This window comes from Pholis gunnellus (assembly GCF_910591455.1).
Source record: "Pholis gunnellus genome assembly, chromosome: 18".
NCBI classification, from domain to species: domain Eukaryota; kingdom Metazoa; phylum Chordata; class Actinopteri; order Perciformes; family Pholidae; genus Pholis; species Pholis gunnellus.
Window position 1 is genome coordinate 13,586,835 of NC_136545.1, and position 12,168 is coordinate 13,599,002.

Below are 12,168 nucleotides of genomic sequence, written 5' to 3' on the forward strand. Positions count from 1 at the left end.
CATGCGGTTAGTGACAATCTCAAGGGAGGATCCTGAGTTGATTGAAAACAGCAGTGTGCATGAATGGAAGTGAAAGGTCCAGCATGTGTATGTTCGCCAACATGTGTGTGGGAATGTGTGTGTAGCTCTATGTGTACACACGTTCCTGTTATTTTGTATGTGCACACGGAGATGCACATACAAAATAATAGTCTTTATATGCCTTTGCAATATATGGAATACACAAAATCTTTGCGTTTATGTGTAAATATGTATGGATTAACTCAATAAGTCTTAACAGCAGGCATGTGTGTCTATATGTTAAGGTCAAAGATATTATTATGACTGGCTTTGCTAGTTTATGTGATGCCAGGGTTTGTCTGCCTGACATTGATCTATCTATCTATCTATCTATCTATCTATCTATCTATCTATCTATCTATCTATCTATCTATCTATCTATCTATCTATCTATCTATCTATCTATCTATCTATCTATCTATCTATCTATCTATCTATCTATCTATCTATCTATCTATCTATCTATCTATCTATCTATCTATCTATCTATCTATCTATCTATCTATCTATCTATCTATCTATCTATCTATCTATCTATCTATCTATCTATCTATCTATCAATCAGTAGAAAAAAAAATGTAACAACAAAAATGAACCTGATTCTCAAGCAGTAGAGTGTCTTCCTTCGAAAGTGAGAAAGTGTGTGACAGTGAGTCATTGATAGTAAGGGCTGGAGCCAGACACTTCTTAGAAAGCATAACGCGTGCATGCCCGGACATATCCCTGTCTGTTTATTCATCCGGCTCTCTGGACTTTTTGTGGATCAGTACAATTCTCCAGAGCAGAAGGATTAGGACTGGATAGTCTGCATGCACAAGCATCTATCGTGGAGTTATACTTCCGTAAGTTGAATCAAACATTGATCATCCTTGCTTTACAACGGCACAGTATCAGAATTGTATCTTTACTTGTGCGTGAAAAAGCACAGCTGCTGATCAGATAATAGATAGTTTGTTAATACAGCATTCAAAAATCTCCCCTCGCAGTGATGGTCAAGCGAGCTAGAAAGTGAATGAAGAGGGGGGGCCGCCGTTAGTGAGAACAAAGTATTGAATCAGAAGAATATAACGTTATTTTCTGATTGTTTTTCGGCTGTTACGTTCTAAAGCACAAATAAACACATCTACACCTCCTCACAAACCTGCAGGAAGGTGCCGGATTTTGAATGGATGCAGCCCAAGGCACACTTCATCCTGCTGTGGCCTGTCTGCTCTCTCTGGTCTGTGTCTCCACTTGGCACCACACAACTGAGAGACTGACAGGGCAAACACATACACACAGAAGCACATACAAACACACACACACACACACACACAGCTTCCACCATATCCCCAGTCCTCAGGAATAGTGCTTGGTTTTGTACTAATTTGGCCACAGTCGAAATTGCAGGTCTCTAGTCCAATAATACTTGTTTAAACACAAATATTACCATCTGTTCTGAGGTCATCATCACAATATACAACTTTTTTCAAATGATAAAGAAATCTTGATTTGTTATTTAATATATATTTTTTCCATCTCTATTATTTAATGTGTACTGGGACATAGAGGCCCACCGTCCACCTGATTTCCCACTATTCCGTTATTCTCAATGTGTACTCTAAAAGCAGCAGTGAGCTTCCTTTTCATGAAGGATACCAATACTGATCACTACAGTCGCATTTCTCCATCCTCTACCTATGTTCATGATACTGAAGAGCTTTGAGAGAGAATGGTTTACGTTGAGGCTAGCGCCAATTACTCCACAGTTTTTATAGAAATGGTGTTTTTGTCGTCAGTCTATTGCCCAGATGGGTTCAGCTAATCAACAGCAAATGAATGGCTCATATTCAAAGCTTATGTCTGGATGGTTCAGTCACCTTGGGGCCCCCTCACCTTGCACTAAGGGAATTATAGGTCAAACACTTCGGAGCTTGGCTGTTTATGTAGCAGTAAGCTGCTGATATTATTTTGTGGGCAGCTGTGTGCGTCTGTGAATCTGAAATGAAATATAGCATTTATCTTGTCATTGGGAATTTTGATTACCTGACAAAGGTAGCTGCTCCGTCTATAATTAAGCAGAAAATTAAATATAAAATATTGTGGTTTTAATATTGAATTTCAAACCCTTTGCTTGCACAGGTTGTTCAGCCAATTATAGTTACATCTTTGCATCTTTGAAATACAGTTTACATTGCCTCAGGTTACACAGTGGATGACACTCCTATTCTGTCTCCTCTTAAATCTCCAACCACATTAGCAACAGCGCCAGAGCAGGAGGCAGGCCCATCATAACAGCTGACATTACAAAATATTTTCAGTGGCTACAGCTCCTTTCCTTGCAAACTCAATGAAAATGTACACAGAAAGCCAGGACTACATAAGCCGAGCAAAGCCAAGCTCTTGGAGTATCTTAGTTCATTCTCTCCCCCCCCCCCCTTTTCTCCCTCCCTCTCGTTCTCTCTGTCTCTCTTTCTCTTTTTCTTTAATTCACCTCCACTCTGGCCACACACACACTTACAGTAAAATAATAAATGTGCTGAGATAATGTGGCTTGGAAACCATATTCAGTCCTCACTTGATTAAACACTGGAATTTTGCACGGTGCCCAGAAATGAGGTTAGCAAATGGCTTCGTTGGTTGCCAGCTTGGAAATGCACAAAAGGAAATCGAGGGAGAACATAGTGTCTGCTGCTTGCTGGCTTCTAAAAGTGCTTGATGAATGTTAGTGTACGTCACTTGGGATAATGCGAGTTAGCTGTGTGTGGACTCCAAATATGGCTGGAGTGTGACTGTTAGAGGTTGTAATGACTGTGCTGAAGTGAGAACCCTGCACAGGCCCCTCTCAGAAGGTACACACCTCAGTTCTGCCTTTCCTCTGCAGATGGACTCACAATGAACTCTCAGTTTCACCTTTACCTTGATGTTGCAAGAAGTGTAGATACACTAAAAAGATCCCATGATGCACATTCTTGATCTGTCAGCATTCATAAAAATGATATTAGCTTTACAATTTGGATAGAAATTACAGTTTTACCTGCTCTACCTTTTTTTTTTTCTCCATCCTTTGAGGAATTCAAGGACCTGTACCATATACTATTTGTATACAATTTGGCATCGCGGCAAGAGTGATCCCCTTGCAAGATGGTCTCTAGTTCATTATGTGAATATAGGAAATGAATTGGTGACTTTTGCTTATTGTCTCTATTTAATGTAAATTTGTTGTGTCTGTCTTGTACCCACAGGCCCTCCAGATGTGGAGCAGGTCTGTGAGCCAAGTGTGCGCACTTGGAGCCCAAATGCAGGAATTGAGCAAGGTGTTGTCGGCCTGTCGGAGTGCCCTCTCCAGGGCTGCATGCTTCAGCTCGAGTTCCCCTACCCGCTGGTACCGGACTCCCTGACTGTGTGGGTCACCTTCTTCAGCCCCGAGGAAACAGCACTGCCAGCTATCCATAACATCTTGCTCCTGACTGTCAGTGGGAACAACATTTCATTGGGCCCCAGTAATGTCTTCTGTGACACCCCACTGACTCTGAAGCTAGACATAGAGGAAAAGGTCTATGGGGTACAGTTTTTCACCATGGAACAACACCTAGAGATTGATGCCACCCTCTTGGCATCCAAGCCAGACTGCATGCATTGTCGGCATTGCCAACCACTACGCTACCGGCTGTTGCGCCAACCACCCTTCACCCATGCACAACATGGCCTGATGTTGAATGAACCTACCCGCCGATATACAGACAGGTGAGTGACCTGGTAGGTGAATACTTTTGTGTGAGTGCAGAAATAGATTCATGTCTTCCTGAGTTGAGAAAAAAACAACATATCAAGTAAAATTTGTTTTTTGTAGAAAGACCAATCTTTCCTCCGAGCAAAGGTGGATTTTTTTCTTTTCAAACAATTGGTTTTTATCCGTCTTTCTTATTTAGAAGTTGAGAATTGCTGAACACAGTTTAGCTCCCTGCTTTATAGTGATGTAATTGCTTCTTTTTTCTTTTTTTGGACACGCCAGTAAGAAGGTGTTTATTTATCTGTGGAAACTATCCACAAAAATATGTTCTTGTAATACTAGATATCCTTTTCAATACCCCCAGGAGCACTAGCAAGCCACCACTGCTTCTGCAGTTTCTAATCTACTGCCAAACATTTGTTTCCTAAGTCACAGGTCAGCCATTGCCCACATTTGTTTTTTCCCATGTTCCATGAAGCAAGGGCAAACAGATGGCTTGTTAAAGGTATTATCTGCACACTGTGGTGAGAGTTAAATGCTTTGCTTTCATGGAATGTGCTGAGTCGATAAAGATTGTGCTATACATGGCACTGCTGCGTGTTGTGCCATCTCACTATCGTTCCGTCAGCGTGGTTCACATGAGAAGGAAAGTGCTTGATAAGAGCCAAAAGGGTGAGTATGCATGTCATGCAAGATGGAGTGATGATACTAAAGTTCCATAAAGTGTCCGCACACAACTTCCTGGTGGCAATGCTGTGTCCGAAGGCTGTCTGCAGTAGGGATTCATTTATTTGGGGGTTTTGGCAAACTTCCGCGATCGCTGATGTGCTGGAGGTAGTTTCACTGCTGTGGCGTATTTCACTAGCTGTGGTTGCATTCCAGTGGTATTGGTCAGTGGCCCTGGCTGACTATTTCCTGTGGGCACATGGGATCTTATCTCTGTTAAATGGTCAGATAGGTTTAATAGCAAGTATGTGTGTTCCAACCATTAAAAGGTCTTTAACTCACTGAAATTAACACTAAGTGTAACAATAACAAAAATATATGCTATATATATCTAGTAATGTCTACCTGAGCAGAGAATGACGTCACTCTCCCTCTGTGTGTGTTGTAATCTGAGCTTTTACTTGCTTTGTTGATATGGCCGGGATGGCACCCTTTTAGCACCGTTAGCTATGAGCCTCCACTCGCTGTCGCCGTTGAGAAGTATATTGTATCTTTCACCTTTTAGATAATTTACCTAAAACCAGTTTGGAACAAAACATAAAAACAAAAATTGACAAGATAAAAACACACAATTGAAAGAAACGTGCTATAGGAACAGTTTGCAGTTTTCTTTCAACGTTTTTACGAGTTACTTTTGGTTGTTGATCAAATAGACATTAGCCTTTATATCTAACTTATGATGTTGATAAAGGGGAAGCAGTCTGTGAGTGTATTACTATGCACAAGGGTCTGTTTGCATGTCATGGCACTACCCAAACCAAGTAAGTGAAATGCAAACAGGTTCCAGTACGTAGTACTAATGTGGCATTCTTCATCCCCAAAAAAACATTCTACAAGAAAGATACCGGCAGCAGGAGCACCAAGAGTCACTCAAGAAAAGAATTAGATATTATATGCTCTGGGATCTGAGTTTAAGATAATGCTCCATCATCCTCACTGTCTGAAAACAAACATAGCCTTTGACTTGGTGGAGTAAAGAGCAAAGTTCACTTCGATGTTTTAGCATGCCACAAATCCAATGTGAAGTGCTCTGTTTGACTGCCTTGGTGCAGCTGCTGAAATGCTTTTGTTGACCACACAGTAAGCTGCTTCTTCTTGCAACATGTTTCCACGGGGTTGGATAGAGTGATGGAGGTCCTGGTTGAGGTGACTGATTGACCTGCCACTGGCCTTCATTTGTGCAGGGGCAAACTGAGCAAGAGGAAAACTGACGATCTTGGCTCCAACCATGGGTGGTGGTTAGTTTGGAATGGCTGAGGGCTGGGAGGTCAGGGTGACAGAGTAAATTATGGTGGGGAGTAAGAAGGGTCAAGTGAAGATGAGATGCTTGGGCGTCAGGCTGGACAAGTTGGGGGTAAATCATCGCTAGGCTCAAGGGGGGCAATAGGTGATGGAAGAGAACCTTAGGGGGTCGAGAAAGTATGAAGAGAGAGGGTAGGAGGATTGAGATAGTTTGACCTCATCCCTCTGAGGCACCCCCAGCCTATCGGCTAATCCTCTTCCTGATGTGGGTTTCAGAGCTGTCATTCAGTCAAAGCATATCACAGAGCTGATGTGAAGAGACCTCCCAGCCAAAAGAGAGAGAGGTTAGCCCCCCCCCCCCCCCCCCCCCAGCATCATTACCACCCCATACCCCTCTGTAATCTGACTCTACCCTGGTTCTGCACAATTCTTCCACATTATACCCTCCATCTATCCCTTAACTACTCTGCTGCTGATTGAGAAATTAGACTAGCACATGTCACCTCTTAAAGTGAAGATTCTAGATTTGTTTCTTTAGCTATACACTTTCTGGCTATTCTGGTGATAAATAGCGCTGCGCTCTGGCAGTCATCATTGTGAGTATCATCTGCGTGTGTCAAAAAGGCGCCAGTATACTCTGACACTGGCTCCTTTTTTTCATTTTTTACACAACTATTTCCAACGTGTTCACTGTTTGTGTATACAAATCAGTAAAACACTATGAAGGCACTCATGTGTGCCCATTCCCAACAGCTATAAACTCTTTTGCCTGCGAACATGGGTGAACGACGTATCAAACAACGTAGTTCTTTTTTAGCATACCGCAGCCTTAAGTGTAGAGCAAACTTAACATTTGTTTGGGAAATTCAGTTATTACTTGGAATAAAAAGTTTTCCGCGGGACAATTTTGGTTCATTGGTCATGCCAATATAAACAATAAGATATTTCCTATCTAAGAAGTAATCATTTTTGATTTGATGTTACTCGACTAACTTGTAAGAAATTAATCAATATATTAAATAAACTATGAATGTTTTGGCAACCCTTTTTTCTTTTTACTCCCCGTAAATTTTCAATCCCTCTCATCACTCATTAGTTTTACTGCTTAACAGTTTCTTCTTTTCATAACAGGCCGACCACCCCTTCTCTTCTCCATAACATGTTGGACATTATAAATGAGCCTTGCGAAATCCTCCTAATATGAACCATATTCATGAGTTGCAGACAGAGTGAACAGTGTAGTCCTCGTGGGTAGTCATGGGTTGTCTGGTGCACTTACCAGAATTTCTCCAGCCCCCTGTATCCTATGAAAGGACATCATATAAGAATGAATTGGGACTACTCTAACAAATTGGATATCAGAAGTGGGTTTGTGTTGGTGGGGATGTTCAAGAAGAAAGTTGGGCAGAGGGCTGCACTGTTGATAGCTGTGTCTTTTTCATGTTAAGATAACAATTAGCTGTAATTTAGGCAATTAGCAGACCTATCCGCAGTCAATTGCAATATTAACAGCAAACTTCACCCATCTAGTATGTTTCTTTTTTAAATCACTTCTTTTAGGTCTAAACTTGTAGCATTGGCTTGTTAGACATACCATAGGTATAAAATGAATAGCAGTAAAACCACAAATGCATGTTAGCTGCCAGAAAGAGCATAGCCCTGTTTGTTGTTCTTCATGCTCAATCTAAGATATTTTCTCAACTTCCTTAAATGTATCTGCTTTTCTCATCTACGATCTCTCAGCCAAGAACAACAAGCAGCTACAGAACGGAAACACATCCATATGCATGCTCACACAGCCTCGTGCACACACTAGTAGAGACAGGAACACACACACACACAAACACACACCAACTCTCTTCTTGCGCTCAGTAGCAGGCACATACATTAGCACATGCTTCCATGTGTAATCACCTGGTGCTATCAAAACACTTTGAAAGGCATATTACAGTGCCTTGCGTCTGAGTTTGAGCATGAGCCAAGATAAAACCTCGATTCCTAGAGGGGTCTTGAGAAGAATGTCTGGATGCACAAAGAGGCACCAATAGTGAAATCTTATCATGTGACATCTCTGCGACTGGAGTAAAGTCCTTTGTAGTATGAGCTGCATCTCAGATCAGATACATATCTTATCTAGTCAGTTACAGATACAAAGTGTGGTATTATGGTTGCTTGGTTGGTTGCTGGAAGTCATGTCACAGGATATTGTCCATTACATACATACACACACGTCAAATATGCCTATATATATATATATATATATATGCAGCCCTTCCTCTACTTCATTCTTCCCTGCTGCCAACTGCAGCGTCTAACACAGCATGGCTATTAGCAGTGAGGTCAGGTGGAATCAAGCATGCACCTAATTGGGAACAGGTTGAGAGCTACATTTAAAGAGTTGTTATCACGCTATGAGGAGTTGCACTTTTGACCCTTTAGCATTATGACAACCAGGTAATATAATATGTTGCTTTTCAGCATACTTAGTCCAGCACAGGATGTCAAAACCCTACTCGTGGAGTGGAGCATGGATATGTCCTTGGATCTGTATACATCTGAAATAATCTCTGCAATCTGTTTAGAAACACTTGGTGCCATGGTGCGAACTCTGACAAATTGGCCATCGAATACTCAACTGCTGAAGCACAAAGGCCTACACAGGGCAGTTTTTAAGTAGGTCGTTTGGCCTTCATAGCCGACCCAAACATTTCATCTGGGACCATAGAGAAAGGCCACAGTGCCCTCATTTTAGACAGGGCAGGTGAGTCCAGAATCATGGCATGCAGACACTTTGGTAGGTTGAGGGAGCTGCCTATGTGGCCCAAGCAGGTAGTAATTCATAACACAGTGTCATCTAATGTTTCGTAGTATTGGAAAATAATTGAGAATGGTCCAGATCGACCCAAGATATTAACGGCATTTTTCAGGAGAAAGTTGGTCTGGTTCAAAAGGTGTTTTGCAGTAGGCCAATATTGACAATGTTGACTGGTTTTTAGTTCTTAGCCTATTTAGACTTGCAAAAGAAAATCAACGTTGACTATGGACGTAAAACACAGCCTGTGATCTGGGAGGCAGTGGTTGTGCGCTAAGTCATCCACCTCACATGAAGCTACATCCTCATTTGCTTCTGAAAGAGGACTGTCAGTATTCCCAGGACTGCTAGACATTGCTTGTCATGAAAATGTGAACGTGCAAACAATGCAACCATTTTTCAAATGTCCCCCTACCCTAAATATGCAATTCTAGGTCCTATTTTAGAGGTCACCATTTATTCCTCCCTTTTTCTCTGTTTCTTCTTCTTTTGATTTCTTCTCTGTATTTTCTCTATGCATTTTTTTTAAATTCTCCCCGTTTCCCTCCTACTCAGCCGGATCTAGCCACTTGTCTCTTTGTTCTTGCATGACCATGTCTCTCAGTGTGGCCCGATCAAGCGGTGCAATTACTTTTCTGTGCATTGGATTACGAAAACCAGAATTTCTCATTATCCATAAAAATGAAAGTTCATGTGCTGCCTTCCTGCAAAGCAATATCTGTTTCTCTTCTTTCCGCCTATTCTGTGTGTTTGCTCTCCTCAAAGATAAAGTCTCCCACAGCTCGACTTTTCCAGGGGCTAAACTAATTCAATTAGGGGGGGCATGTTTTAGTGTAGCCTGGAGTTACACCGGCATGAGCCAACATTGCAGAACAGGACATGCTGAAGTATAAAAGAGAGTCTGTCGGGTCAAACATTCTGTGTTGATAATAATAAAGCCAACATAAATATCTCATCCGCACACATTTTGCGTTTTGTTACATGATCTTTAGGTCCATTAGTTTTAATAATTGAGTACAGCTAACTTGAACTTGGTCTACTTGTTTCTGCCGGGAATGTGATGAACAAACACAAGAGAAATGAAGATGAAGCGAAAAACAAAAGCCAAGGACCATAGTCAGAAATGTCATGAAGAAAATACTCTTTCTTGTTGTAAATCTTCTGTTTGTGTTTGTGTGGAAAGGAGCACGAGTGCATGTATGCGCAAGCAAACGCTCACTTTACCACCTTTCTTGCAATGCAGTGCATTTGGGTGTATATGTTTGTACACGGGTATGCGGAATACCTGCTTATTTCATTAAAACTTTGTCTTCGTCTATGTTTTTTGAACACTCAACTGCAATTATATGAAGGGGTGTGTCCAGACGTTTTGGCTGGGGTGGCTCAAGTGGGGCACAGACTTATGCAGGGATGTTATTCGTTACAAGCCCAACATTTTTTGGCTTGTATCTAAGCAAACATGGCATTAATGTGAGAATCAGATATTCTCATGCAACTGAAAGTGACTATCTTTAAACATTTTCCTAATGTGAAAAGCCTTATTCTGAGGATAAAACAGGCTGTGAACAGAACAGGCTTTCTGTTGTATTTCGCTCAATTTTTTTGTCCATTGGTTTATAATCGCTTATAGACACAACACTTAAATACACACACTCATGTCTTGAGCGTCTCTTGAGCAGCGGTGATAAAGCCAGTGTTGTGTCTATGTTTAACTGTATGTCTATGCAGCCCAGCAATGTCGCACTTAAAATCAAAATGTGATCTCAGTGCGTGACAGGCAGTTTACTCAGATACTACACATCCTGTACCCATTCCGAAATCTCGGTACGAATTTAGAGAAGATAATTTTGTACACATTTACAAATATGATAACTCGCACACAGATTGAAATACAGTTACATCATTTTCCACCAAGCGGCAACCTCCAGTGCTGAGAAGTGAAGCTAACAAAAGTGCCAAAATCTGCAGTTCCCACAAATGGCCACTTGAGGATGGCTCCAGAAGTGAGTCAATCCCCATAGACCCCTATGTTAAAATGTCCAACTTAACAGCAGAAATAAACACGTTTACAGCCTTGTATGCAAAACGGTTTGGTTTCTATAACTAGTTTCCCCATTCATGAAAACTGTATGAAAGGAGAATGTTTATACAACTCACTTGTTTAAATCATATTAAGGCTTAAAATTATGTTTAGTTAAATGGTGGCCACTCTTAGTGACTGAGTCGCCCGATGCTAGATGTCTCCTTTGCTGCTTCACCCGGGCCTGCTTCAGCTCCGCCACCGATCCCTCTCTTTGCCCATTTTTAGAGTTAGGTAGGAGGCAGTTTCGCCACTGCCAAGATGGCGATGGCAGGGCCACCCCTCTGGCCACGCCCCTGCTAATATATAAATGGTAGATATCACTCTTTCACCCGCACTTGAGCTTAAGTGTCATGCTCAAGGATATTTTGTCATGTGGACAGTAGGAGCTAGGGATCAAACCACCAACTCTGTGATTAGTGGACAATAATATTAAACCAAATGACTTAGAGCTCATAAAAGGTTATATATCTTACCTGCACTTCAATCAAACATTTTCCTGGTTAGATTGCTGACTTTATCTTTGGCCGTATGTGAAACCTTTGAGTCAATGTTTTACTTTTAAAGGCTGTAATAACTAATAACAAAGATCTTGCGTGTGTGCCATCATGTATTTGTATGTGCGTGCATGTGTGTGAGTCCCTTTGTGTAACGGACATAAGAATGTGTGTATGCTAGCCTCCCTGCATGCTGGTTACTGCATTTACCGCATTGAAGAGGGCATTCCAAAATTAGGTATATAGTACTTGATGGTCCACAAGAAATGATCTATGGCTAACCTATCGGTCCTATTTACCCTCATTTACTGATGTTGTTCCCCCATACCTCATTTTTGCCATGTACTTAACCAATACTAGCCATGTTTATACACAACATTTATGCATTCCTGACCCCTTACGCATAGAATAACATAAAGAACATACAGCATGTATCGCGCTCACTCATTTTCTCTATATCGGATCTATGTCGCCTCTATAGTGCACTATAGAGCCGATATAGTCACGCTTACCAAAACCTGATTGTTTGAACTCTGACATCCATCCATCCATCCGTCCATTATCTTTAACCTTATCCTGTTCAGGGTCGCAGTGGGGTGGAGCCGATCCCGGCTGTCACTGGGCAAAGGCAGGGAACACCCTGGACACCAGACTATCGCAGGGCTGACACATAGAGACAGACGACCATTCACGCTCACATTCACACCGACGAGTGATTTAGAGTAATCGGTTAACCAAAGCTGCATGTCTTTGGACTGTGGGAGGAAGCCGGAGAACCCAAAGAGAACCCACGCCGACACGGGGAGAACATGCAAACTCCACAGAGAGGGAAACCCCGGCCCCTCTTGCTGTGAAGCGAGAGTACTAGCCACCACTCCACCATGCAATCGGCAAAGAATAATGTCTCAACCTTTGTCTTCGGTCTAGTGTACACACTCACACCCGGATACATAACATGTAGGGTCAAAAACTCTGAAAGCCAAAAAAGGAAACCATGAAGGAGAAACCATGACCATAAGAGACAAATCAAGCTAGACAA

General features: G+C 41.8%; 1 protein-coding gene across 1 annotated transcript in view; it reads left to right on the forward strand.

Annotated features, from left to right (window-relative positions):
• The window catches only part of pappaa (pregnancy-associated plasma protein A, pappalysin 1a), a gene marked incomplete at both ends in the record, with an annotated part of 80,029 nt that overhangs the window by 18,422 nt on the left and 49,439 nt on the right, over window positions 1-12,168 (forward strand). Inside the window, one exon of the mRNA XM_079178476.1 lies at window positions 3,285-3,786. Within this exon, the coding sequence (XP_079034602.1) occupies window positions 3,285-3,786 (502 nt within the window). The remainder of the gene's footprint in view (window positions 1-3,284; window positions 3,787-12,168) is intronic.